Source organism: Peromyscus leucopus, chromosome 15 (assembly GCF_004664715.2).
Source record: "Peromyscus leucopus breed LL Stock chromosome 15, UCI_PerLeu_2.1, whole genome shotgun sequence".
Classification (NCBI taxonomy): Eukaryota; Metazoa; Chordata; class Mammalia; order Rodentia; family Cricetidae; genus Peromyscus; species Peromyscus leucopus.
The window spans coordinates 39,116,271-39,140,227 of NC_051076.1; the positions used below are offsets into that span (position 1 = coordinate 39,116,271).

The 23,957-nt window shown below is 40.5% G+C and overlaps 2 protein-coding genes across 4 annotated transcripts in view; one reads left to right on the forward strand and one right to left on the reverse strand.

Moving 5' to 3' along the window:
• The first annotated feature begins 3,466 nt into the window (after positions 1–3,466).
• Positions 3,467–19,326, forward strand: Prg4 (proteoglycan 4). 3 transcript variants are annotated; one of them, XM_028874737.2, is made up of 11 exons: positions 3,467–3,547; positions 4,090–4,192; positions 7,125–7,247; positions 8,589–8,708; positions 13,428–15,092; positions 15,679–15,756; positions 16,883–17,019; positions 17,262–17,418; positions 17,816–18,016; positions 18,351–18,476; positions 19,134–19,326. In XM_028874737.2, the coding sequence occupies exons 2-11, from the start codon at positions 4,117–4,119 to the stop codon at positions 19,229–19,231; spliced, it is 2,781 nt and encodes a 926-aa protein (XP_028730570.2). In that variant the 5' UTR covers positions 3,467–3,547; positions 4,090–4,116; the 3' UTR covers positions 19,232–19,326. The 3 variants fall into 3 exon arrangements, with proteins under 3 accessions (XP_028730570.2, XP_028730571.2, XP_037067232.1); XM_037211337.1 differs by lacking the exon at positions 3,467–3,547 and adding an exon at positions 3,572–3,790; XM_028874738.2 differs by lacking the exon at positions 7,125–7,247.
• Tpr (translocated promoter region, nuclear basket protein) overlaps positions 19,281–23,957 on the reverse strand; it is a 58,306-nt gene continuing 53,629 nt past the window's right edge. The window contains 5 exon segments of the mRNA XM_028874730.2: positions 19,281–19,480; positions 19,991–20,086; positions 22,062–22,180; positions 22,975–23,131; positions 23,251–23,346. Coding sequence (XP_028730563.1) covers positions 19,425–19,480; positions 19,991–20,086; positions 22,062–22,180; positions 22,975–23,131; positions 23,251–23,346 — 524 coding nt within the window. The 3' untranslated portion in view covers positions 19,281–19,424.

Here is a 23,957-nt window from a genome sequence, read left to right on the forward strand (position 1 = left end):
GGGCAGGCAATTTCATGTTAAGAAACAGATGGAAATTGAGCAAATCATTGGTATTTCATCAAAGTAAACATGGCTGTGAGGTCACACCTACCTAAATGGGAAGCTGGGGTGCAATCTCTGGAGATACAGCTAGAAAAGAGGGGAAGGATTGAGACTGTGCTCTCCAAAAAACATTTAGAAACACTTTTACTGACCTAATGGTTAGACTTTTGGTCAAATATCCAGGAAAATGCACGTGTGTGTATATATACATGTGTATGTGCGCGCACACACGCGCGCACACACACACACACATACACATACTCCTTCCTAGTGTGTGATGATGCCTTGAACAGAATGGACAGAGTAGTCCCAAGATGTGGATCTCTATTCATATAGACGAGTTATTTCACCTCAAGGAGACACTGGTCACATGCAAAATGTGGCAGTGGAGAAGCTAGCATCTGTAGTTTCCCCCTGGCATGCTTCACTTTTTCCTGGGCTGCTGCTAGAAAAAAAAAGAGCATCAGAGCTGTGGAAAGGTGGAAGGAAGCCATGAGGCACAGACAGTCTGGCTGCAGGACAAGGTGGCAGCAGGGACGGAGACATAACAGACCAAGGAGAAGAGCAGCATGTTCTGAAATGATCTAGCACAGAGAAGCGACCCCTGAGTGTTCTCTGAAGGTGTCAGGGTGCTGCTTCCTGCTAGTAACAAGTCTAGAAAGTGATGCTCCGAAGGATTTTCATGCAGAAAGCAGCCCTTGGAGACGGGACCCGACTCAGTGTCCTATCTGTCCTCTCCGTTGCTCTTGACTCCCCCTTCCCAGGCATCCACATCAAAAACCAATCCTGAAGTAACTTGTATTCCAGTTAAATGAGGTTGAAATGAACATTGACAGAATGCTTTTAATGAGGGACAAAATCTCAAAGGCTTATGAAACAACAGGACCATCTCTGTGTAACACAGATGGCTAAGTGCACCAAAGCTTGCAGAATATAAAGAGTTGATGGATAAAAATGTTTCCCTACTCCAAGGGTGAACGTAGCCCAGAGAGTCTCATTATCCAGTAAAATTAGCTGATTTGAAGGTAAATAGAGCTAGGTAAAGCTAATCTTGGCATTTAAAAGTTTCCCATTTTTGACACATGTGCAAAATTAAGGCGACAATAACAATACATTAATGGATATGTTTAAAGTTATAGCTTACACTGGTTATGCATATGTGTGTATACATGTTTTCTTTGTCAGTTTGGGAAGCTTGGACCTTACTTAAGAACAAGTATATATTATTCAATTAATTTTCAAACATCATTTTCTGAAGCTGGAGAGAGAGCTCAGTGGGTAAGAAGACCCAAGTTCAAACTGCCAGGGCCCACAAAAAAAGCTGGGCTTGACCGTCTATAAGCCTGGAGCCCTGGTTCTGTCTCAAGGGAATAAGGCAGAGAGATTGAGGAGAAGACGTGATGTCTTTCTCTAGCCTTCTTGTGTGTACACAAACACAAACCCCACACACCTCCAAAATGTGATTTATCGCCACTATCGGATTCATATAAAGAAGGGGGATGATAGTACAGATAATTTAAAAGGCATAAATCAGGACTTAGTATAGATCTTATTCTTGTTTCCTCTTCTTGACTTTGGTAAGTCTAAGAAGCAAGATATTTCAGTTCAATCCACCCAATAAGACCTTTTATGTACATAATACAATTTTTTTAACGACTTAAAGTGGCAAGACCCTTCCTTAGCCTCCTCTCTAAAGGAGGAATTTACCATAAATATATATAACAAGATGTCAAATCTAAGACACAAGATGTATCCAGGCCATAGAAGGCTTCTGGAAATCTTTCCCTGTAGCTGCTTCATTCCTTTGCATCATTTCTGTCTGAAGAACTTTCTATAGAACATGAGCAGAAATCCACACATCACAGATCGCTCTTGGCAGAAAGACTTGTCCTCTTTGCATTCTAACTCCAAGTCTCCATGAGAATGAAACACTGATCTAAGGTAGTTCAAATTCCTCCTCTCGGTCATCTCAGCTGTAACAGATGCAGCCAGGTCATCTAAAGGGAAGTCACTCTGTGGATTGGGAGGTGGTGCTAGGGGAGATCACCAAGAATCGAGCAGACAGCCTCTATATTGTCTTTATATATTCGCCTGAGAAGTAAGCATATGTAAACACAAAGAACTGAAATATAATACAGTGACTACATACTGAAGTGATGGGTTTACTCAAGAGTGGGATATAATAGAAACAGGATGGAGCTTGAGTGCAAAGTTCTGGGTTCTGAGGATGGTCACACATTCTTCATTCATCACTTTTATCTTATTTATAAAATGTAGGTGATGATGTTTCTACTTAAAGGCATTGTGTGATAACTAAATGTCGCACCTACTAAATATACAATAAATGGCAAAATTTGGGCTAAAACAGTTTGTTTCACCAAAAACTTTTTGTACACACTATCTTGGTGAATCACTAGACTGTATGTTGGCAGTAGAATTAAGATATAGTCTTAAGGAAATCAGTGTCTGTTGATGTCCAGAGACAAATGGACAGGTAATTCCAATAAAATACAGCACATGTGTTGATTATCATCCTACATGTGACTTGGGTTGACGTGGAAGGTGCTGAGACATAGATGAGAACTTAGGAGAGACTTGAACCAGAACATTTTATAAGAAAATGGAGTAAAGCTTCCAGCTGAACTGAAAGGCAGATAGTTTACACTTCCTGTGGCAGGGAGACTCCACTAGGAACATAAAAGACCTCTTCTAAACACTGCCAGTTTTAAATAAAAGGGCCACGGTGAATACCAATACAGTTTCCAGTTTATGTTTGGTTGTTTATTATTTACTTTTGATTCAGAGTCCAACTGTGATGTGCAGTCTGGTCTCCGATGCCTACGCTTGTGATCTTGTTCCTCGGCCTCCAAAGAGACAGGACCACAGGCAGATGCCACTGTGCCAGATTTTCAATAGTCTTTTTACTACAAGCTTTTTACATGGTAATGAAGCCTGAAAACTCAGAGTGTGGGTATTTTACCTTCAGGTGTACTGAGAGCATATTTTCTGTGCTTTACAAAAATAAGAATTCGAAGGAGGAAGAGAATGATGTTACGTTATTGGTATAAAGGAATAATCTTTTCATCTCAAACTTACATTAGAGATGTTTCTGAAGCACCTTTACTGGATTTAACTGGCAAGAGAGGAAGAAATAGTCCCAGCTTGAGCATTTTAGAATTGCTGCTTTGCACTCTAGTCCAAGGCTTCCAGAGTGATGTACCATCTCAGAACAATTTGTTCACTTCACTTAGAAATTAGAAATGTGTTTTGGCCAATAAATCTAACTTTATTTTGTGGTAGTCATTTTTCTTAATGGGAGTGTTTTCCAGATGTTGCCTAAGTCTCGTCGTCTGGGCCCCTGGCCAACGAATGAGGAAAGCTTGATTTCATAGGTTGTCATTGTTGACTTTGCCTAACCTTTGGACTAATTGGTTCATCCCAATCCATTTGCACTGGTATATAAGACTTCCAGCAACACTGGGGAAATTCATCTATCCTTTTCCAGGTAAGTGTCGAGGTTAACATGCTTGTTGTAGTGTTAAGTTTGTCTTCATTAAATGTATTTGGAAAAGGACGGTAGTTGGGAAGTTTTGAAAAGAGTCACAGTTACGTGAGATACTTGCTGGAAGCCTATGAATTTATATTGAGTTAAAGGAAAGTTGGAAGAACTGCCCCCACTGCTCTTGCTAAACTTGACTTTATTGAAGCTGGTCATTTTATCTCCAGGATATCATTCAAGCCTTGCACTGTAAGTACAGACTGCTTCTCCAACAGAGTTTTAAAATAAGCCTCTTTTCTGCTATCATCCTGGGGTATTACAGTGCTTGGTAGTTTAATTGAGGTGGCTTGTTCTGTATCATATATTAAACAGACCGATCAACTACTTTCTCAGGAATTCAAGCTGATTGCTCCTAAGTTTTGCTCTAAGGATGGAGTGGTTTGTTATTGAACTGCATTTGGAAAGTTTCTGAACGCTGTGCATGGCGTGCATATTATGTGGCGGTGAGATTAAAGAGCAGGTTTCCGATGCTTTTATTTTTATTTCAGGCAAGGGTGTTGCATCCGAGAACAACCATGAGGTGGAAAATACTTCCCATCTGCTTGTCGCTGCTGCTCCCTGCTCTCTTGATTCAACAAGCTTCATCTCAAGGTAACTTCACCATCAAAAATGCTTCTACCCAACCGCTGTTGTGAAGCACCCAGTTGGGTTTTATGACAACAAGAAAACACATTCAAAAACATATACATTTGCTTGAGTCTGACAATTTGCAACCCTAGAGCTGAAACACACACGGCACATTTGTGTGTTTTGGAATTCTCCCCTTTTCCTCTGGGACTGTGAGAGCTTTGAAGGAGTTCTGAGTTTTGATAGAAAATAATGTCCTTACTCTGTTCAGCTTTTTCCCCCAAAATTAAAAAAAAAATTACAGACATGTACATAAGAAAACTATGCTGTAGCTACACAACACCATCAAAAGAAATGAAAAATGTAATATTCAAATAACACTTGCTGGTATGTTGACCAATTTAACAAAACTTTTACATCAAATGAATCAATATAAAATAACTTACTTTATCATCATGTCAACATAGATAGCAGAGTATAATGTACATTTACAGTGTTTCAAGTGGTAAAGCTCTTTTTTTTTTGGTAGGGACTGTTCGTCCCATTATGTGCTTGTACAGAGCTGAGTGCCATTGTTATGATATTGCAGAGTTCAGTCCTCCAGAGTCAGCCCTAGGGGGACAGCATGTTACTCCTATTTGGAGATCCTCCGTGTCCACGCAGCATAGCCATGGCAGAAAGAGTACACAGCATGAGGTTAAGTTGTTTAGTCATAACAATATGGAACTGTAGCTTTTCCCTTTAACATACACAGTGTGGGAGAAGGAAAAAAATCAATATCCATAATTATTACAGTGAAGTTTTATTTTTAAAATAGACATTTCTAGTGAAATGTCTAAAATTCTCATTGAACCTGAACAGGAGAGATGGCTGCTTGCTCAGGCACGGTTTCAGAATCACCCAGAAAAGACAAGGCGGAGAAACACAGAAACCAAATATAAATGCCGAGTGAGGAATGGTGGCCACATTCTCTGTCTCGGACCCCTCAGTTTTCTCATTTAGTATTAAGACTCATAACACGGGGTGTCTCCTAAGCCACCCCTTTTCTTTCTGAAACAGTGCTTGTTCAGTGAAGGTTCTTTTTAAATAAGTAGAATTATCATGATGATCGGTGGGACTGGGAGCAGAGGCTTGGTAGCAAGCTGACGATGCACAGCGTGAGAACTGGATTTCAGGTCCCTGGCGCCCAGCGAAAAGCCAGGTTTAGCAGCACAGGCCTGCAACCCGAGCTCAGGGCGTTAAGACAGGCTGGCCCTGGAGCTCACTGGCCAAGCAGACTAGCTCCAGCAGCAAGCGCCAGGCTCCGTGAGAGATCTTAGCCAAGAAAACAAAGGTGGAAAGTGATGGAGGAAATCTGGAATCAACCTCTGGCCTGCACGTGTGCACACACACATGCATGTACCACAGACAGACACACACACACACACACACAGACACGCAGACACACGCACACGCTAGTGGTTTAAATAAATAGCAAAAAACATAAGGCAATAATAGACCATCTATGAAAAATAAGTGGATTTGTTCTATAAATGTGCTAAGCGTAAAAGAATAATCTTTTGATGTTGTTTTGTCTGCTTTTCTTGCCTTCTCAACCTCTTCTCATTCTTTTCCCTTTATATATAATATATGTATTTATATACATACACTATATATGCATTTTTGTATGTATTGTGCACATATGTATGTAAGCAACCATTCTAAAAGTTATCCTACTCTTCATTGTTTATATATGTGTTAAGACTTAACTTTCCTGGATTCTCTTGAGATTTTTTTTTCAGTGTATTTTGATATCCCCCTACAGATCAGGACATTCCATTGGTGGATTCCATTGTTACATCCACGCTGTTATCTCTTGGGGAGGATCTTGCAGTGTTATCTGCCAAATAGTGTTTAGAAATATTTGAGGTTAATTATTTCATCCCATCACTATTGTTTGCTTGTCCCCAAACATGCAGTTCATGACCTTTATATCCACACCCAGATCCTAGTTCAAGAGTTCTCTCTTATTCCTACTGACAGAGGGCACTTACTGGAGCCTCCGCTTGCCTAAGCAGCCTCCTCTGAGTTCATCCTTGACAGCGAGAGGCAATGCGGTTAGTGGAGAAGGGCCATGCTTCAAATTCAGATACATGGGTTCAAATTTGACATGGGCTATTTGTTTAGGATGATCATATAATTGATTATCCCAAATCAGGGCATTTATAAGAGTAAAGGGATTGTATAAATGAGAAATATATATTCGTTGAACACACACACACACACACACATATATATACATATACATATACATATATAAACAGTAACTAGCTGTGTGTCACTGGGCAAATTATTAAAATTTGTCTTTTTTTCTTTTTGGTTTTTTTGAGACAGGATTTTTCTGTGTAGCCCTGGCTGTCCTGGAACTCTCTGTAGACCAGGCTGGACTCAAACTCACAGAGATCTGCCTGCCTCTGCCTCCCAAGTGCTAGCTTTAAAGGCATGTGTGGTACCATCACCTGGCCTATGTCCCCCCCTTTTTTTTTTATCTTGGAGAGGGCTACTAACACTTTCTTAGAACCATATTCATAAGCTCTGGAGAGAATGGATGGCTCAGTACCTGGCATAGGGCTGCTCAGAAACATGGTCCCTGGTAATAACAATGGAAGCAGTCTCTGCAGCCGTAACAGTCACCTTCCCCCAGAACTGTCACTCCTCATGCAGACATTCCTGGGCCCGACTTTCAACGGTGCATCCTGTTGAAACGTTTACCATCCCGATCTAGTGAAGAATAAAATGACATGACTAAGGCCACACAAAGGCTTACCCAAATATCAGCTAGGTCCGTCGCTGTGTGCTCTTCCCAGCATTGCCCAGTGGGTAAGGCTCTCCTTCCTGGGTGGCTTTGTCCTCCTTAATAGATGTCTCCTTTTCTAAGTGGTTTGGCCGTGTTTACCCTAGTATTGTATAATTTTAGATGTATCAAGCTGTGCAGGGAGATGTGGGGAAGGGTATTCTAGAGATGCCACCTGCAACTGTGATTATAACTGTCAACACTACATGGAGTGCTGTCCTGATTTCAAGAGAGTCTGCACTACAGGTATGTGCCGGGAGCTGGCCGCCGTCTGTCAAACCCGCTGCTCTGATCCTGCTTTGGACCCTTTGCGCTCTGTTCCTTCTCCCTCCCACCTCTTTCTTCAAGTGCCTTTTCCTTCACTTGCATAAACGTTGAAGTGCACCATACCCAGGGATGGCCCCAAAGCTTCTGATTTCTGGGGTTGTGGACAGAGGCCTGGGCACTTATCACCTGCACATCTGTACCAGCTGCTTGCGTGTAAACTGTCTTGAGTAGATGCTTAATAATGTGACTTGGTGGGTATCAAGTAGGAAGGAAGGCAGACGTCTTCACTAACAGTTGGGTTTTGATGGCTGAGGTCGAGCCTCTCAGATAGTTTCATCAAAAGGACCAATAGGCACAGAACACTGCCGTATGCTATTTGAATTTGGGGTATTAAATGTGTTTCTAAAGAGGATATTTTAAAGATCGAACAAATAGCAGGGTTAAATGATGAATTTCAAGGCCCAAACGTTCTGAATTATGAGTGGTATTTCAATTGAACACTATTTGGGCCATTTCTTGTAATAGACACAGACTATTTAATTTTCAATTAATATAAATTTAATATTCAATTTATGAAAACTATAATTAAAATCTGTAAAAGTTATGTTTGCATTAGAATTTGCAGGTGGTAACAATAGTGCTGTAAGTTTGTGTGTTGGGTGAAGTATTTCAAGCAGGCCTTGAGTAAATCATTGTACCTCCCACTGAGGTTTTTTTCTGGAACAAGCAGGCCTGTGTCATAGTCTACACCATGGCCATTAACTGAAACCTTTCAGGCTTATTCTCTGCCCAGTTTATCATCTTAAGAGTGTCTTCATTGTAGATGATTTTTGCCTGAACAGTAGTAGCCTGCTCAACTGGTTTCTTGGGATTTATTATTATAAGATCGGAAGATTCAATGACAGCAAATCTACTACAGAGAAATGGTCTTTGTGCGAGGCAGTGTTGGTGGTGTGAGGAGAGGACGAAGGATCTCATATGAAGGGCAGTTTGCCATAGAGATATTTCCCAGTTTTCTATTGTGTGTACACATGTAAAGGACTCTGGTAGCATCAGGGTATTTCTTGGTATTTTACAAGGAAAAGAATGGTGCCCCAGCTCATCAAATTTCTTCCCTAACTGAGGCTGTCTCTATTTGGACATCATCCTTTTAAATTTAATTTTTAATCCAGGATGATGTGTGTACTCCAAATTCCAAATAAGAGACTTGGAAGTGCACCCTTGGGACTCCCGTCAGCTGTCAGAGGAGAAAGGCTACAAGATCCGCGTCAGTGCTGCTCTGTGACTAATAACGCACTTTGCCTGTTTTGCTCTGGACAGAGCTCTCCTGCAAAGGCCGCTGCTTCGAGTCCTTCTCACGAGGGAGAGAGTGCGACTGTGACGCCCAGTGTAAAGAGTTTGGCAAGTGCTGTGCTGATTATGCCAGCTTCTGTGAAGAAGGTAAGAACCATGGCGCCAGCCCGGGCTGCTCAGTCCAGCCAGCCCCGTACACACCCGGGCTTCAGACACACATCTGGGGGTCTTGATTGTACTAACGTATGAGCTGCTTAGAAATAATTTTGTTTCACAAAGACAAAGCAAAGCATCTTCCGACAGGAGCCTCACAACGACCTCTAGTCACGAGCAGGGAGATATGGGCTGAGTGTACACGCTTTTATCTCCCAAGGTGCTTCCCTTACAGTTTAAAACTTGTCCCCACCTAATGCTGCCGACTTCACCAAATCAGCTGTCCTTAGAGCTCTCTGTGCTCTGAGCCTTACCGTACTGAGTATATATTTAAAGGCAGAGCACTTCCAGCTTCTTTGTATACACGAATCCACAGGAAAATCTGCTAAGAAGTTGGTACCTCAATTAATTATTTGTTCCTTCCCACCCCTCCGGTCCCCTCAGTAGTTTCTACACAAAGCTGGTGCAGGACAAAGTCAATATAAAGGGAGACTCACTTAAAAACCTTCTGTGGCCGTTAAACCTGAAGGAATACTTGAACAGTGTAACAACAGCCCCATCCTGGTTTCTTTTATAAATAATAATAATGATAATAATAATAATAATAATAATAATAATTGAATACTTTCTCTTCCAATACCTGTTTGTAACCATTCTTTGTCAAAATGTGAATATCTGTGGAGGCAAAATTGAGATAAGCATTACTTACATGATTTGATAATGTTTTTGTTAGGCTGTGTCTCTTCTTTGTTTAGAATGGTGCAAACTTAGCAGAGTTGAGAACTGTTTCTTCACTCTTCAATATTTTTACAGGAAGTATTCTAAAAATACAGGAGACAACACCCTTATTTCAAAACCCCAGAGCACAGCATTCCTGCAGCTTTCAGAAGGCACCGTGATGGGGATATATATTTACTCACTACCTTGATAATTATTTTGGCTAAGAGACAAGCCAAAACCAAAGAAAAGAAAACAAAACAACACCCTATCTCCCAAATACCCCAAGCAGTTATTATGGCAGAGGATGGATAGGAAAGAAAACTGAGTGAAGATACAGACAGAGCATTTGAAATACACATAGTACTTTGTGTTTCTGAAGTATACCCGAGGTTTAGGCTGGAAGTGGAAAGAATGGAGGCAATACAAGGCAACTCCATTCACAGATTTCAGGAAGACAGTCAGGCTCCCAAGTGAAAGTAAAAGAACTATGCAGAGCTTCAGAACTTCATTAAAAACAGTATTGGAATTGCCAAGTTGTTTCAGGGTTGCTATAGATACTGGTTATTGGGATCTATCTAAAAATTTCAACATTTTGAGAACGGACAGGAGTGATATCCACCCAATTGCCTCCCAACATGGGTAGAGAGAAGCCCGAAAGGTTATCTGTTTTGGCCACGATCCCTAACTAGTACCCGGCAGAGCTATTACTCAACTTGGCATTTTGTTGTGGGGAGGAGAAAGAGGGCGAGGTACAGTGCCCGGTTCCTGGAAGTCAGAAGAGTTCTGAGGAGATGGTGGGAGCAGCGGGTGTATGTAACTCTTGTCTTCCCCATCTCCACTTCTGTTTTCTTCTCTTCCAAGTCCCTCTCCTTTCTTCTGATTCCCAGGGATGCCCCATGCTCCCTCTTTTAGACATTAAGGAATGGGAGGAGGGAATAGAAGGCACAGGATATACACACCAAACCATTAGTTTGTGTTAACTCGGGAAGGGCCATTCATTTGTGGAAAAGCGTAATGCAGAGATGTGAAATCTTCAAAGTATACCTATACAACTTTTACAATAAAAATAAGGGCAAACTGGCATTGTTTGACCCAAATGCACATGGAAACAGGAAACATATATTCGAGTTGACTAGGGTATGATTTTTCCCATTATCCATATACAGTATTATTTTTGTAATTGTGGGATGATGGCAAGATAGGTGAAACTCATAGAATTACAACTTATTTTAGATGGGCATTCCTCTTCAGAAATGTTGAATACACATTTCACTTTACAGATGAGAAAATGTTCAATAGTTTGGGTTATTCCAAGGTCAAAAAGGTAGAGACACCTAGAGAAGCATATGACCATCATTAAGAGCATTGACCTCCTGAAACTGTTTTCTATCATAATTGCCCACAGTTTGAGAATCACTATTTTATAGCAACGTGTCCTCAGAATTACTGGGGTTATTCGTGTTGGGCTACAGCTATCCTGTACTGACATTTAGCGGTGTCTCCTCTCGAAGCCACATGCATCCCCGCTTTTCAGTTAGCGCTGTTGATGACTCTAAACTGGATGTTAATCAACCTGTCTTGTTGGCCTCAGTGCATAACCCCACATCACCACCTCCAAAGACTGCACCTCCGCCTCCAGGAGCACCTCCCATCATCAAATCAACCACCAAACGCTCACCCAAACCACCAAAAAAGAAGACTAAGAAAGTTGTAGAATCAGAGGAAATAACAGAAGGTAGGAAGATGTCAGACATCACTACAGGAGATTTCTGAGCCGAAATATCCTGTAGGTGGACTGTTCTTATGAATATCCTCAGAGGGTAATCTTTTGAGTCATGAAGGGCTCATCATATCTTTTTTTTTTTTGTTGTTTACTTGACTTAAGTTAAAATTTAAGCCAAAATATAAACCCTTGGATATTTATAGTCCTTATTTACCAAACCCAGCATGGGTGGTCCTCATCAGAAGAGGCAAATTTCACTATAAAAAATGAAAACATGATTTTTTTCTCCATTTTTTTTTTATAGAATTAGATTATGTAACTTTTATCAGGTGTGGAAAAAATCAGGAGAAAGTCACATTGTTAGTATGTACAGTCAACTCAGGTGACTTGCTTTTGATCGACAGCTTTAAAAAGTGAGTAGTGCTGTTACCCACAGCATGACAGCAGACTACAACTCTTGAAGACCAGTTATCAGCATTTCTTGTTGTGTGCAGACCAGCAGTTCTGTTTGCTTTGTTTTGTTTTAAATCACAGTTGGTGTGATCAAACTTTTTATTTGATTTATAGAACATTCTGTTTCTGAAAACCAAGAGTCTTCCTCCTCCTCCTCCTCTTCCTCTTCAACTATTCGGAAAATCAAGTCTTCCAAAAATTCAGCTAATAGAGAATTACAGAAGAAACCAAAAGGTTTGAGCATTGATAAAGATCAAAGACTCTATCAATGCTGCATTAAACAATCATTTTTCAAAAAGTTATGTGTTGATAGAACGGTTTGTGATCTCAGTATTTGGGGAGCATGTAACCATGGAAACAGTTTAGAAAGTACCAAATGAAAACAACTTACAGAGACTCAGTGGTAAGCAGCTAAGCCACCCTTTACAGCAAGGGATCTGAAGATGCTGTATTAGTGACTGGAAGCACAGATGGTACTAGAGACAATAGTTTGTGGCAATCCCTGTCTAGCAGATCACTGTGTCTTCTTCTCTTTCCTCTCTGCCCCCAGCCTTTGTTTTCCCTTCTATGGTTTTATTTAACAAAAACCCAGTGCTTTCCCAACATTAGTCCTTGACATTCTGCTAAACCTCCAGGGAAAGGCAAGATTATCATTATTATTTTCCTAACCTTTATACATTTATTTATTTATTTATTTATTTATTTATTTATTTATTTATTTATTTATTTATTTTGTTTTTTTGAGACAGGGTTTCTCTGTGTAGCTTTGGAGCCTTTCCTGGACCTCACTCTGTAGCCCAGGCTGGCCTCGAAATCACAGAGATCCGCCTGGCTCTGTCTCCCGAGTGCTGGGATTAAAGGCATGCTCCACCACCTCCCGGCTTTCCTAACCTTTAAAAAAAATATCTATCTCACTTCTCTCTGCAAGTTAAAGAATAGGCCATTATTTCCCGAGAAGAGATTCTATATTACCTGTTCTTTGTATTTCCTGAAATTCTAAAATACATTCTTTCTCTAGTAAGTACTGGAATTGTGAGGAATGTTTCTTTGGATGGTGGTAGTTTTGCTATAACCTTCTCTAGCCTGATAGCCAGATATTCTAACTTCAAGTTATTCCAAGAATCCTGCTCACAATGGAAGTGCAATACAAATTTGTTTGCCAAACAGATTTCATATCAGTGAAAAGCTTTTGGGGCTTGATAGCTCCCCTAAGGGGTAGCAGCTATGGGGAATCTTAAGTACAGTCAATTGCACTAGCGTCCTGATTGCCTGTGTCTTCTGGGACTATCGAGTTTATCAGCGCAGTCGGAAATGAGCAGTCAACAGCTTTATGGAGGGCGACTAGGCTCAGCAGAAACCTTGGAAAGAATGGGACCAGATCCTCAGTCAGTTGGAGAGAGCTTTGTAGGAGTTAGCGCTAAGAAACTACAAGAGGTTGGAATCAAGTTTCCAGGAAGAAGGGACAGCATCGAACAATACGGAATGGGGGTGGGTGGCATGGGGGAGCAGGTGAGGGGGAATGAGCATTAACACAGACATGCGTTCATGCTGCTGCTCACTTTGTTGACTTCAAGCTGCCACTGTCTTCCACATATTTATGTTTAGGGTTTCATTTGTGGTTTTCATCCGTTTACCTCGTTTACTCAATAAAAAGCCTCCAAAGATAAAAACTTTACCTTTTACCATATATTAACAGACATTAAAAGTTAGCAATTTGCCTACAGACACATAGTTAGTCAGGGATATGGCTCTGATCATTATGTTACTATTAAAGGGGGAAAAAGTATTCAAAATACAACTTCTATTTTTTTCTCTAGTAAAAGATAACAAGAAAAACACCCCTAAAAAGGAACCGAATCCAGAAGCACCAGTTGTAGATGAAGCTGGAAGTGGACTGGATAATGCTGAATCCAAGCTCACCCCAACTCCTGACAACCCGACCCCTTCGTCTCCCAAGACTACAGCAGCAAAACCAGCAAGTGCTAAACCCAGTCTTGCACCCAATCCTGAGACATCCAAAGAGGCATCTTCGACTTCCAATAAAGAGACAACCGTTGAAACGAAGGAGAGTTCTGCAACTAACAAACAGACTTCTGCCAGCAAGAAAGAGAAAACGACTTCAGCTAAAGAGATACGGAGTGCAGAGAAAAAAGATGCTGCACCCACAGCTGACAGCCCCCCACCCACTACCGCCAAGAACTCAGCTCCCACCACCACCAAGAAGCCAGTACCCACTACTACAAAGGAACCAGTTCCCACCACCACCAAGAAGCCTGTAACTACAACCAAGGAACCTGCTCCTACCACGCCCAAGAAGCCTGAACCCACCACCCCCAAGAAGCCTGAACCCACCACCCCCAAGGAGCCTGAACCCACAACCCCTAAGGAGCCTGAACCCACCCCCCCCAAGGAGCCTGAACCCACCACCCCCAAGGAGCCTGAGCCCACCACTCCTAAGGAGCCTGAACCCACCACCCCCAAGGAGCCTGAGCCCACGACCCCTAAGGAGCCTGAGCCCACCACTCCTAAAGAACCAGCTCCCACGACCCCTAAGGAGCCTGAACCCACCACCCCCAAGAAGCCTGAGCCCACGACCCCTAAGGAGCCTGAACCCACCACCCCCAAGGAGTCTGAGCCCACTACTCCTAAGAAGCCTGAACCCACCACCCCCAAGGAGTCTGAGCCCACCACCCCTAAGAAGCCTGAACCCACCACCCCCAAGGAACCAGCTCCCATCCCCACAAAGGAGCCTGAGCCCACTACCACGAAGAAGCCTGAACCCACCATCCCTGAGGAACTGACTCCTGAGGTAAGCGAACCTGAACCGACTACAGCAGCTAAAGAGAAGACAACAGAAAAAGACACACCCAAAACTACAACTGTTGCCCTTAAGACGAAAGCAATTACACCAGAAGAGACTACCAAATCAGAGGCAAGTACCACCACACAAATAACACCTACAACTCAAGAAACCACATCACCCCAAAAAACTACCGTGAAAGCAACTACTCTCGTACCCAAAGTACCGGCTCTGACTGAAGAGACTCTGAACAAACCTGAAGAACCAACCCCTGCACCCGAAGATTCTGATGATCCTAAGATATCTCCAAAACCCCAGAAGCCAACCAAAGCACCCAAGAAGCCCACCCCTACCAAAAAGCCAAAAGCACCCAAGAAGCCCACCCCTACCAAAAAGCCAAAAGGGAGAAAACCGAAAACGACACCACCTCCTCTAAAGACGACTCCAGCAATGCCTGAAGCGAACACCACTCCGTTAGACGTCGTGTTGCCAACCACCGCCAGCCCTAAGCAAACTCCAAACTCAGAAGCAGCTGAGGTAACACTCGATCGTGAAGATGCTGAAGGAGGAAAACATGTCATGATTCCCAGGCCTCCTGTGTTATCCCCCATTGTTATTCCGGGCAGTGATCACGTGGCCAGCGCACTCAACCACGGCATGAACATCAATTCCATGCTTTCAGGTACTAAGAATCAGTTCCTCTGTTGTAGAATCTCTCTATGGAGATCCAGGATCCAGAGCTCTAACTTGTGAACTTCTCAAGTTTGATTACAGCTTCCCTACAGGTGTGCAGAGTATGAATAATCATAGTCTATTTAGTCTCCAGGACATTTGAGTAGTAATTAGCGTCAGAAATTTAGTGTTGGCAAAGTCCACACATGTCTGTTGGAAGCAGAAATGGGGTGTAGAATGTCAAAATAATTTAGTTAGGACTGTATCCTTTAGAAAGCATAATGCAAAGAAAAAAAACAAAACAAAACAAACCCAGTTCCGTTTCTAAATCAACCCCAAAAGGCAGTGACTGAAAACAGTTCAAATGTCTAATAAATACATCATGTGAATGAAGATCTGGACAACCTCTTACACCTTACTATTTTTATGTAATACTCCTGAATCACAATAGGTAAGAGGAATTATGGAACCTTATCACCTCCTCTTCACCTTACTAGACTTTAGAAGGGTAAACAGGAAACAGAATCCTGTGAAGGATTTGAAGACAACAAATTGCTTTCCCCATTCTGTTCTTTAATAATTTTTGTTTGTTTTAGACGAGACCAATTTATGCAACGGTAAGCCAGTGGATGGACTGACTACTTTGCGCAATGGGACATTAGTTGCATTTCGAGGTGAGCTACGAATGTGCTTCTTGTTTTGTGTTGGCATTCCTGAGGACAGTCACGAGGGTGCTAATTTGAACTGTACTTTTGAAAGGAAAAACTGAAAATATTAGATTAATTTAGACACATAAGTACAACAAATATTTGTATTATTACTGAAGACTTCTTTTTTTTAACACAGTAATTTTAATTTTATTGATAATATATATTATATATTAACAAAAGCAATTCTGTAAAAATATATTCAACTCAAATAGGAATTCAGTGTCAATTTCAAACTAAAAGAAATGACAAGAGATTTGCATTCCCTGACCAATTTTCTTAGAAAATTATGCCTCCATTGTGAGGTAAGAAAAGTTGTACTTTTTGAGAGTTACAGAGAATTAAGTATATTTCCCATGGACTGATATTTTAGTATTCTTAGAACACGGGTTAAGTATGAACGAAAACAAATCATATGTAGTAAAGGTTCAAGAGATTTTAGTAATCATTAAGTTATAACACTAATTCTATAAAGAAAAAACACTGAAACCCAGAGAGCTATACGTCACAATGGCAAAAGATCTTTTTAGAGAAAGTAGAAACTGAGTTGGTGAGATGGCCTAGTGGATGAAGGGACCCACTGTCAAGCCTGATGACCTGGATTGATCTCTGAGACCTACATGGTGGGAGGAGAAAGCCAACTCTCAAGTTGTTCTGTGACCTCCACATGCACCCTGCAAGTGTCCACACATAACAGATAAAAAAAAAAAAAAAATCAAATCAAGTTAACATCAGGATGGGTGTGTAGTAGCACACTCTCATAATCCCAACCCTCAGGAGCTGGAGGCAGGTAGGATCTCTGTGAGTTCAAGGCCAGCCTGGTGTTCACAGACTGTCTCAAAACCCTCTAAAATTAAATTAAAAACTTAAAACATAGGAACTAAAATATCTCAAAATATCTCCTTTCCTAAATTTTGGGTTTAAGAAATATCTTAGAAATACACAAATTTTCTTTTTTACGTGGCTCTACTTCTTCTAGGCAATTAACACATTGAATCCATTTTTCTTGATAATCATCCTTTTCCATTTTCTCTTCTGTGGGGACTTATTTTAGTATTCAGTCTGTAGGCTGACTCGTTTCTTTACTTTCTAGGTCATTATTTCTGGCTGCTGAACCCATTCAGACCCCCATCTCCACCGCGCAGAATCACAGAAGTCTGGGGTATTCCTTCCCCTATTGACACGGTTTTCACTAGATGCAACTGTGAAGGGAAAACTTTCTTCTTTAAGGTAACACAAACCTTGCTTGGAAACAAGGATGCAGTTGCACCTTGTCCTAACACCACCTTAACCTTCCATTTGGAGACAATGAACTGTTTGTTTTCTCAAAAGCAACAATCTGATAGTACTTACCATCTGCTTATTCAAATTCAACCAAGTTATCGTCATCTGCCTAGGCTTCCATCTGAGAACCAATTCCAGAACCATGTCTACAAAAGCCTTTAACATTATTTTCTCCTTTAAACAATCAGGATTCTCAGTACTGGCGCTTCACCAATGATGTACAAGATGCTGGGTATCCTAAACCAATTGTCAAAGGCTTCGGAGGGCTAACCGGGAAGGTAGTAGCAGCCCTTTCAATAGCCAAGTACAAGGACAGGCCTGAGTCTGTGTACTTCTTCAAGAGAGGTATGTATCACACAACTGCCACCGTGACACTGCTCTTTAAGAACTGACTCTTTGATATGCGATTGCTAAAAATAGTATAGGACATAAGAGTTATTTAGATCTCCCGCAAAGTGAATCACAGAACATCTGGGTCTGATAAAAAGAACGCTGTCATTGACTCTGGGTTAGGCAATTTGTTGGATTCGTTTGTTCAACACACATTTCAGGTCTTAGTAATTACTGTATTTCAAGAATATTTTTCAATTAACTATTCAATTAACAATAGCCATTATTAAAGAATGTCTATATGTATTTATGAAACACAACCAAAAAATGTAAAGGCAATCTTAACCCATTCCTCTCTGTGTGGATTAACCTGAGTTTTTGTTTGCAATGTGGTTTTCCTCATATGTAACAGGTGGCAACATACAGCAGTACACTTACAAACACGAGCCCGTGAGAAAGTGCACCGCAAAGAGGCCTACTATCAACTACTCTGTGTACGGGGGAGCGGCGCAGGTCAGGAAGCGCCGCTTTGAGCGCGCTGTCGGACCTCTGCAGACACACACCTTCAGAATCCACTACTCGGTGCCCATGAGAGTCGCTTATCAAGACAAGGGTAATGTTTCCATCACATCAAGAATTCTGATCATGAAAGAGATTACTAGTCAAAAAGTGCTAACAATTTAAACTCATGGATGTAAAACAAATCCATTGGCCTTACTGAGTAATAACCAAAGATCAATTCTTTTTTTTTCTTTGTGGGTAAAGAAAGTTGTTTATTCAAATCTGTTAATTATAAACCAACAAGCACTGTATACAAGTCTGTAACCCTCCAGACAGTCCTAACAGTGAGGTGTTAATGCCACAGCAGAGAACAAACTCGGAACCTGGGCTTGTGCAGCTCTAAGGCTGCAAACTCTTTCAAACCTTTATACAAATTCTGCCCGCAGGTTTCCTCCATAACGAAGTTAAAGTGAGCACACTGTGGAGAGGATTTCCAAATGTTGTTACCTCGGCGATAACACTGCCTAACGCCAGAAAACCCGACGGCTACGATTACTATGCCTTTTCTAAAGGTAAGGAAGAGGAGCAGTTTGCGACCTTCCCAAGTCGATCTCACTTGTGGAAGCACAAACGTAGTCTAAGTGGAAAGGGCAAGTGTACACTAATGACTGGAAGTGAGACACTCAACTTCAGTGTTTACTCAGCGTGAAGGGAGAGACTGCTGCACCCATTTCACTTAGCTGGAGGGAGTGCAGTTCAGTCCTACCACACCGCTAGGAGAGCAGGAGGAACAGTCCCTCATTTCTATCATGAGAGGCACTTAAGATCTCACATGTCAATACAGTCTACAAGGTGTACAAGACATTCATGGAACCAGTTTTATTAACTCAAGTCTATTACCCAGGATACTAATGTTTGGAAAGACCAGCTATCTAAATTATTCTGCCCATGACTGTAATATGAATGCCTAAGAGGTATACTTTGAGAATGATAAAAGCCAAATGAATCACCTTTTAGATTACCTTGATTCTTTAAATACTTATTTCAAAAAGCAGAGTTGAACCTAGTATTACTTGAAAGATGCTGAAAGATCATTCCATCACACAGATTATTTTTTGTCAGGAAGTTAAAAATCACCTTTAATCCTGAAATGACACTGACTTTGAATCAACATGAACAAGTGTTTTACCTTCCTTTTAATTAAAAAGATGCCTTCTCTTTCTCACTAGATCAATACTATAACATCGATGTGCCAACTAGAACAGCGAGAGCAATTACTACTCGTTCTGGGCAGACTCTCTCCAAAGTCTGGTACAACTGTCCTTAGCTTATGCGCAAAGAAGAGTCATCAAAAGGAAACGAAGAAAACTGATAAATTTTGACATTGAAATACATTTTATTAATAAAGAATGTTGAAATGAGCATACCTATTTAAATACAAAACACTTCTCAACTTGACAATCATTATATTAAAACAGATTTGCCAATCTTATTCACAGGTGCTGTAGTTTACAGATCACTTAATTAATATTTCCTCTATTCAGTCCTCCTCTTCCTCCCATTGCATGGCTTACACCTGTAGACGGAAGTAATAAAAGGTAATCATGTTCAGTAGAAATATCTAATATTATAGATATTAAAAGATATTCCCCATGTTGACTAACAGTTGTTAAAACATCACTAGTTTTATGATGTAAATACAGTCTAATGAGTTACATTAGAAAACATGGAAATAATAAAATCTTGTATTCCTTTACTAGCTACAACAGCTACAAAACTTTTATTGCACAAAAAAGTACCTAACATCCTAAGAATGCAGGTAGAGCTAGTACATTGAATACACAGCATGCTAACACTTTAGATTCTCCAAATCTTCTTTGGATCCAATGAAATAAAAGGTACCAATTGTATGTAAGAACACATTCATTTTATAACAATGACAAGTAAACCGCCTAAAAGAAGCTTTCTGGTTGTTAAGTATCACAATATCATCATGTAATATGAATCAATCCTTATGATTTCCTTTAGAAACTTGTTGCACATGTTATTATTCACATATCAGGTAATTGGTATGTCTGGAACTCACCTCTCTGTCTGTTAAACTGACGACCACGGACGCCTTGTCTCAATGTTGTCTGAAGTCTTACTCGTCTGAAAGGCTTTGGCTGACTACTGCTAGTATCTAAAGAAAGCATTAAGATAGAAGGAAAGCGAGTTAACCAAGACAGCAGCTCCAGTTACTAGGTCAACCCACAGACAGACTCAGATGCGCCTGCTTAACTGTGCTCTTATGAGGGAAGGAAACTAAACAATCACACAAACACACACAAACATGGTACAGTAGAAAGTGAAAAAAACAACAAAATTGAAACACAGCATCAAAAAATCTACCTGGAGAAAAAAACATTGGAGTTTATTTAGTCAACTACTCAGGTATACACACAGTTCCTGGAGCAGGGCATATTATGGTAACAAAGAATCAGGTCCCAGAGAAGACAGACTACTGTAACATATCTGACTCGTAGTTTTGGCTAATACCTGAGATCTAATCATTAGCAAATCCTGCCAGCTCAGATGTAAAGAAACTCAGCACAACCACACATCTATGACAGTCCGAGTCACTGTCATTCGCATACAACAGCTCCCAGGTTTGGCTGGTTCTGTTCGTTATGAAATGTTGGTCTCTCTATACACCACGGGCAAAGCAACTGCAGTGTCCCCTTCACCTGGGTGAAGAACTTCAACTGTCAACTACGAAGGACAATTATGAACAACTGCGAAGGTCTACCCGACTCTTCCTGCCCACTCCTCTCACAGGCTCCCCAGTCTCAGTCCTCAGTCTGCTCCAGGCACAATGACCTCCTTGCTGACTGAATGGCCTAATGGCCCAGACACAACCCAATGGCTTCTGGGACTTTATACAACTGCAGAGCTTTGATCCCTTTCCAAATGTCAGTTTCTTGGCCACACTTCCTGTGAAATTCCCTATGGCAGACATTCAACTTTGCTGAATGAGTACCCAGACGGAGAAGGAAATTAATATTAAAGACAGTCTCTTTTCCAGTAACAACCCACCACATTTTCTCACACAAGGGCTACTTTAGTAACTAGTATTACTTCTACTATTGAGGAAAGATAATTCTCAGAGAATAATTATACTTAATTTCTGATCCTTTTGTACATAAAACTGAGAGTTACATACATAATTTTTTTTTTTTTTTTGCAATTCTGACTATGAGTATGAAATGTGGATATATAAAGACGCTAGCTGCCAAAATACTAATATAGGAGTTGAACCTAGAGACGTAAGCCATTGGTTGACATGTCAGGAAAACAACCAAGAGGGACAGGAAGAAATTTTGGGACTGCAAAATTATGTGATTGTAAGCCAACCTTGCATCCTGGCTTATAGTTTATTAGCTACATGATTTTGTGAAGTAATTTAACCTTTCTAAGCCTTAGTCCTCATATTTAAAATATGGGAATGGATCCCTACCAAATAGGGTTGTTGTGAGAACAGTATGAGGATAGCCTGAAACATTGTCTATACTCAAAAGATGCCATTATTTAAAAAAAAAAAAAAAAAAAAAAAAAAAAGCCCATAGAAGTAACTTTTATTATAGGAAGACATAATCTTTCCAAAATTAAATTAAAAAACTTGAAGACAACTCTTTACATTAGTAAATTTCAAACATGGTTTTGAAGTAAATGGAGTCCCACCTTCCAACCCTCCAATCAAAGCTGCTCTGGTTCAAACAGAAGGAGAGCTGGGAGAACACTCCTTCGATTCCTTCCCAGTACATACAACCACCCCTCCAATTCAAGTAGTACCTTTAGACAGCGAACAATTCCTTCATCTGAGAAGAAACCAGAATGTAAGCAGCACAGTTAAGAAACCCAGATATTTTATAGGACCTGTGCTGACACCATTTATCTGGATAAAATGTAAGTGAACTACTCTTGTGTGGATCTACCTTCTCCATGCTTCTGATTATCAATGCCAGAATAGCCTTGTAATAATAATGTAAGTTCCTATTAATGATAAAATTAAACAATGTGTTTTAAAAGTCAGGAGTGTGGACATGAGAGATACGTCTCTGGTAAGTATCTCTGCAGACAAGGGCAATGAATGCACGCTCCATGGGCACAGTCCTTACCCACAGAAGAGCTGGAAGGAGGGTCCTGGCTGGTCGAGGGGAGATCAGATTCATCAGATGCTTGCACAGGTTCCTCTTCCTGCTGGCTGTCAATCTCTAGGCCTGCCTCTGAACTAATACTAAGAAAATAAATGTTGATTAGAAAACATAAAATTGATTTGAGAATGTATCCCAAATCCTTTTTGATCTATTCGGTATATAATTAGTAACAGCTAATATTCTCAGTGGAACTTATAACCTCCCCCAAATTAAGTACCAATGTTAAAGAATACAAACAGATTTGCTTTTTACCTTATTATTATACCCCAGTAGACCTGGCTTATGAAGTATTATCAAAGAAAATTGAGTCCTTCAGCTCTAAGCAGAAAATGTATTCTATCAGCAAAGTTTCTGACCATTAAAAAAGTACAAACTTCCTACTTTACAAGAATTAGATTCCAGTTTGAAACTTAACTCTCCATGGGCTCCTTTTAGCAAATTATTTCTGTTTCCTTAGAATGAAAAAGTTTTCAAAAATGCTTTTTAAGGGGCTCGAGAGATGGCTCAGAGGTTAAGAGCACTGTCTGCTGTTCCAGAGGTCCTGAGTTCAATTCCCAGCAACCACAAGGTGGCTCACAACCATCTACAATGAGATCTGGTGCCTCTTCTGGCCTGCAGTCATACATGCTGTATATACAATCAATCAATCAATCAATCAATCAATAAATCTTAAAAAAACAAAAAGTTTTTTAAAATCATCTCTCATAGTAACCCTAAATTCTGAAGCTGGCTAGATTCTGAATGCAAGGTAGCTTTCCCAAATATAGTCTTGGGCTTATCCACAGAGCAGGATACCACTGAAAACAGACTCTGACATATTTGCTTGCTAAAGCAAACAATTATGACAACAAACAACTATACAATAAAATCATACCCTTCAGACTCTGCCTCCACAAACACTTCATCTCCATCGTCACCTGCTGCTGTTTCGTTTGTCGTGGATAAAGTGCCTGTGGACGTTGTCACCATCGGAACAGACTGAGAGGCATGTTCTGAAGCATCAGAGGTGGTACTCTCAGTAAACACAGTCACTTAGAAAGAAAGAGAATAAACAGTTACCTTTGTGGTTCATTAATTTTGAGCCAGAACAGATTCTATGGGGTTCTATGTCACCAATGAAACAAAATGTCCTCGTTTGTTTGGCACCAACCTGGAGCTGCTACTTGGAGAGGTGTAGTGGGAACACTGCGGCCACCAGACTCTTCTTCATGAGCCAGGAAGAGGGGTGTTTCATACATTCCCAAACCTAGAGACAATGTATCAGTGAGTGACTAAAAGAACATAAAAATGCCAAAGCAAAGGACTAGCACCAAGTGTATAAGCTTGTGAAGCTCATAATTTAGTTGCTCCATCAAGCAAAAATCAAGCTCAGTACATATCTTTTAAACTCTTTAACACTAATTAAAGTACCTCCAAATAATTAGCAAAAATGTCTTTTATTCATATTAGAACATACTAATCACACACACAAAAAGGTACTTTTGCTAAGAGTTTAAAACAAGCTAATTTTATGGAGTGTCCAATTCTGAACAAGTACTCGGTTGAGATCTAGTCCTCACCTAACTGCCAAGGTTAGTAATCTTCTAGTGACACTTAACTTTCCCTATGGTTATAAAGTGAGTTAGTGGCTACTAGCCTTCTCTATTCACTTGCAAAATGCCAGACAGTTTCCCAGAAAAAATGCTGAATTTCACTAGTGGACTAAATGGTAATTAATTCCACAAGCACTATAATTCACCTAACAGGTATCATCTACCTCTACTACTTAATTTTGGGGTCATTTTATTTTTGTATTTTTTTTTTTAGATTTATTTTATTTATTATGTAAACAGTGTTCTTTCTGCAAGTTAGCTGTAT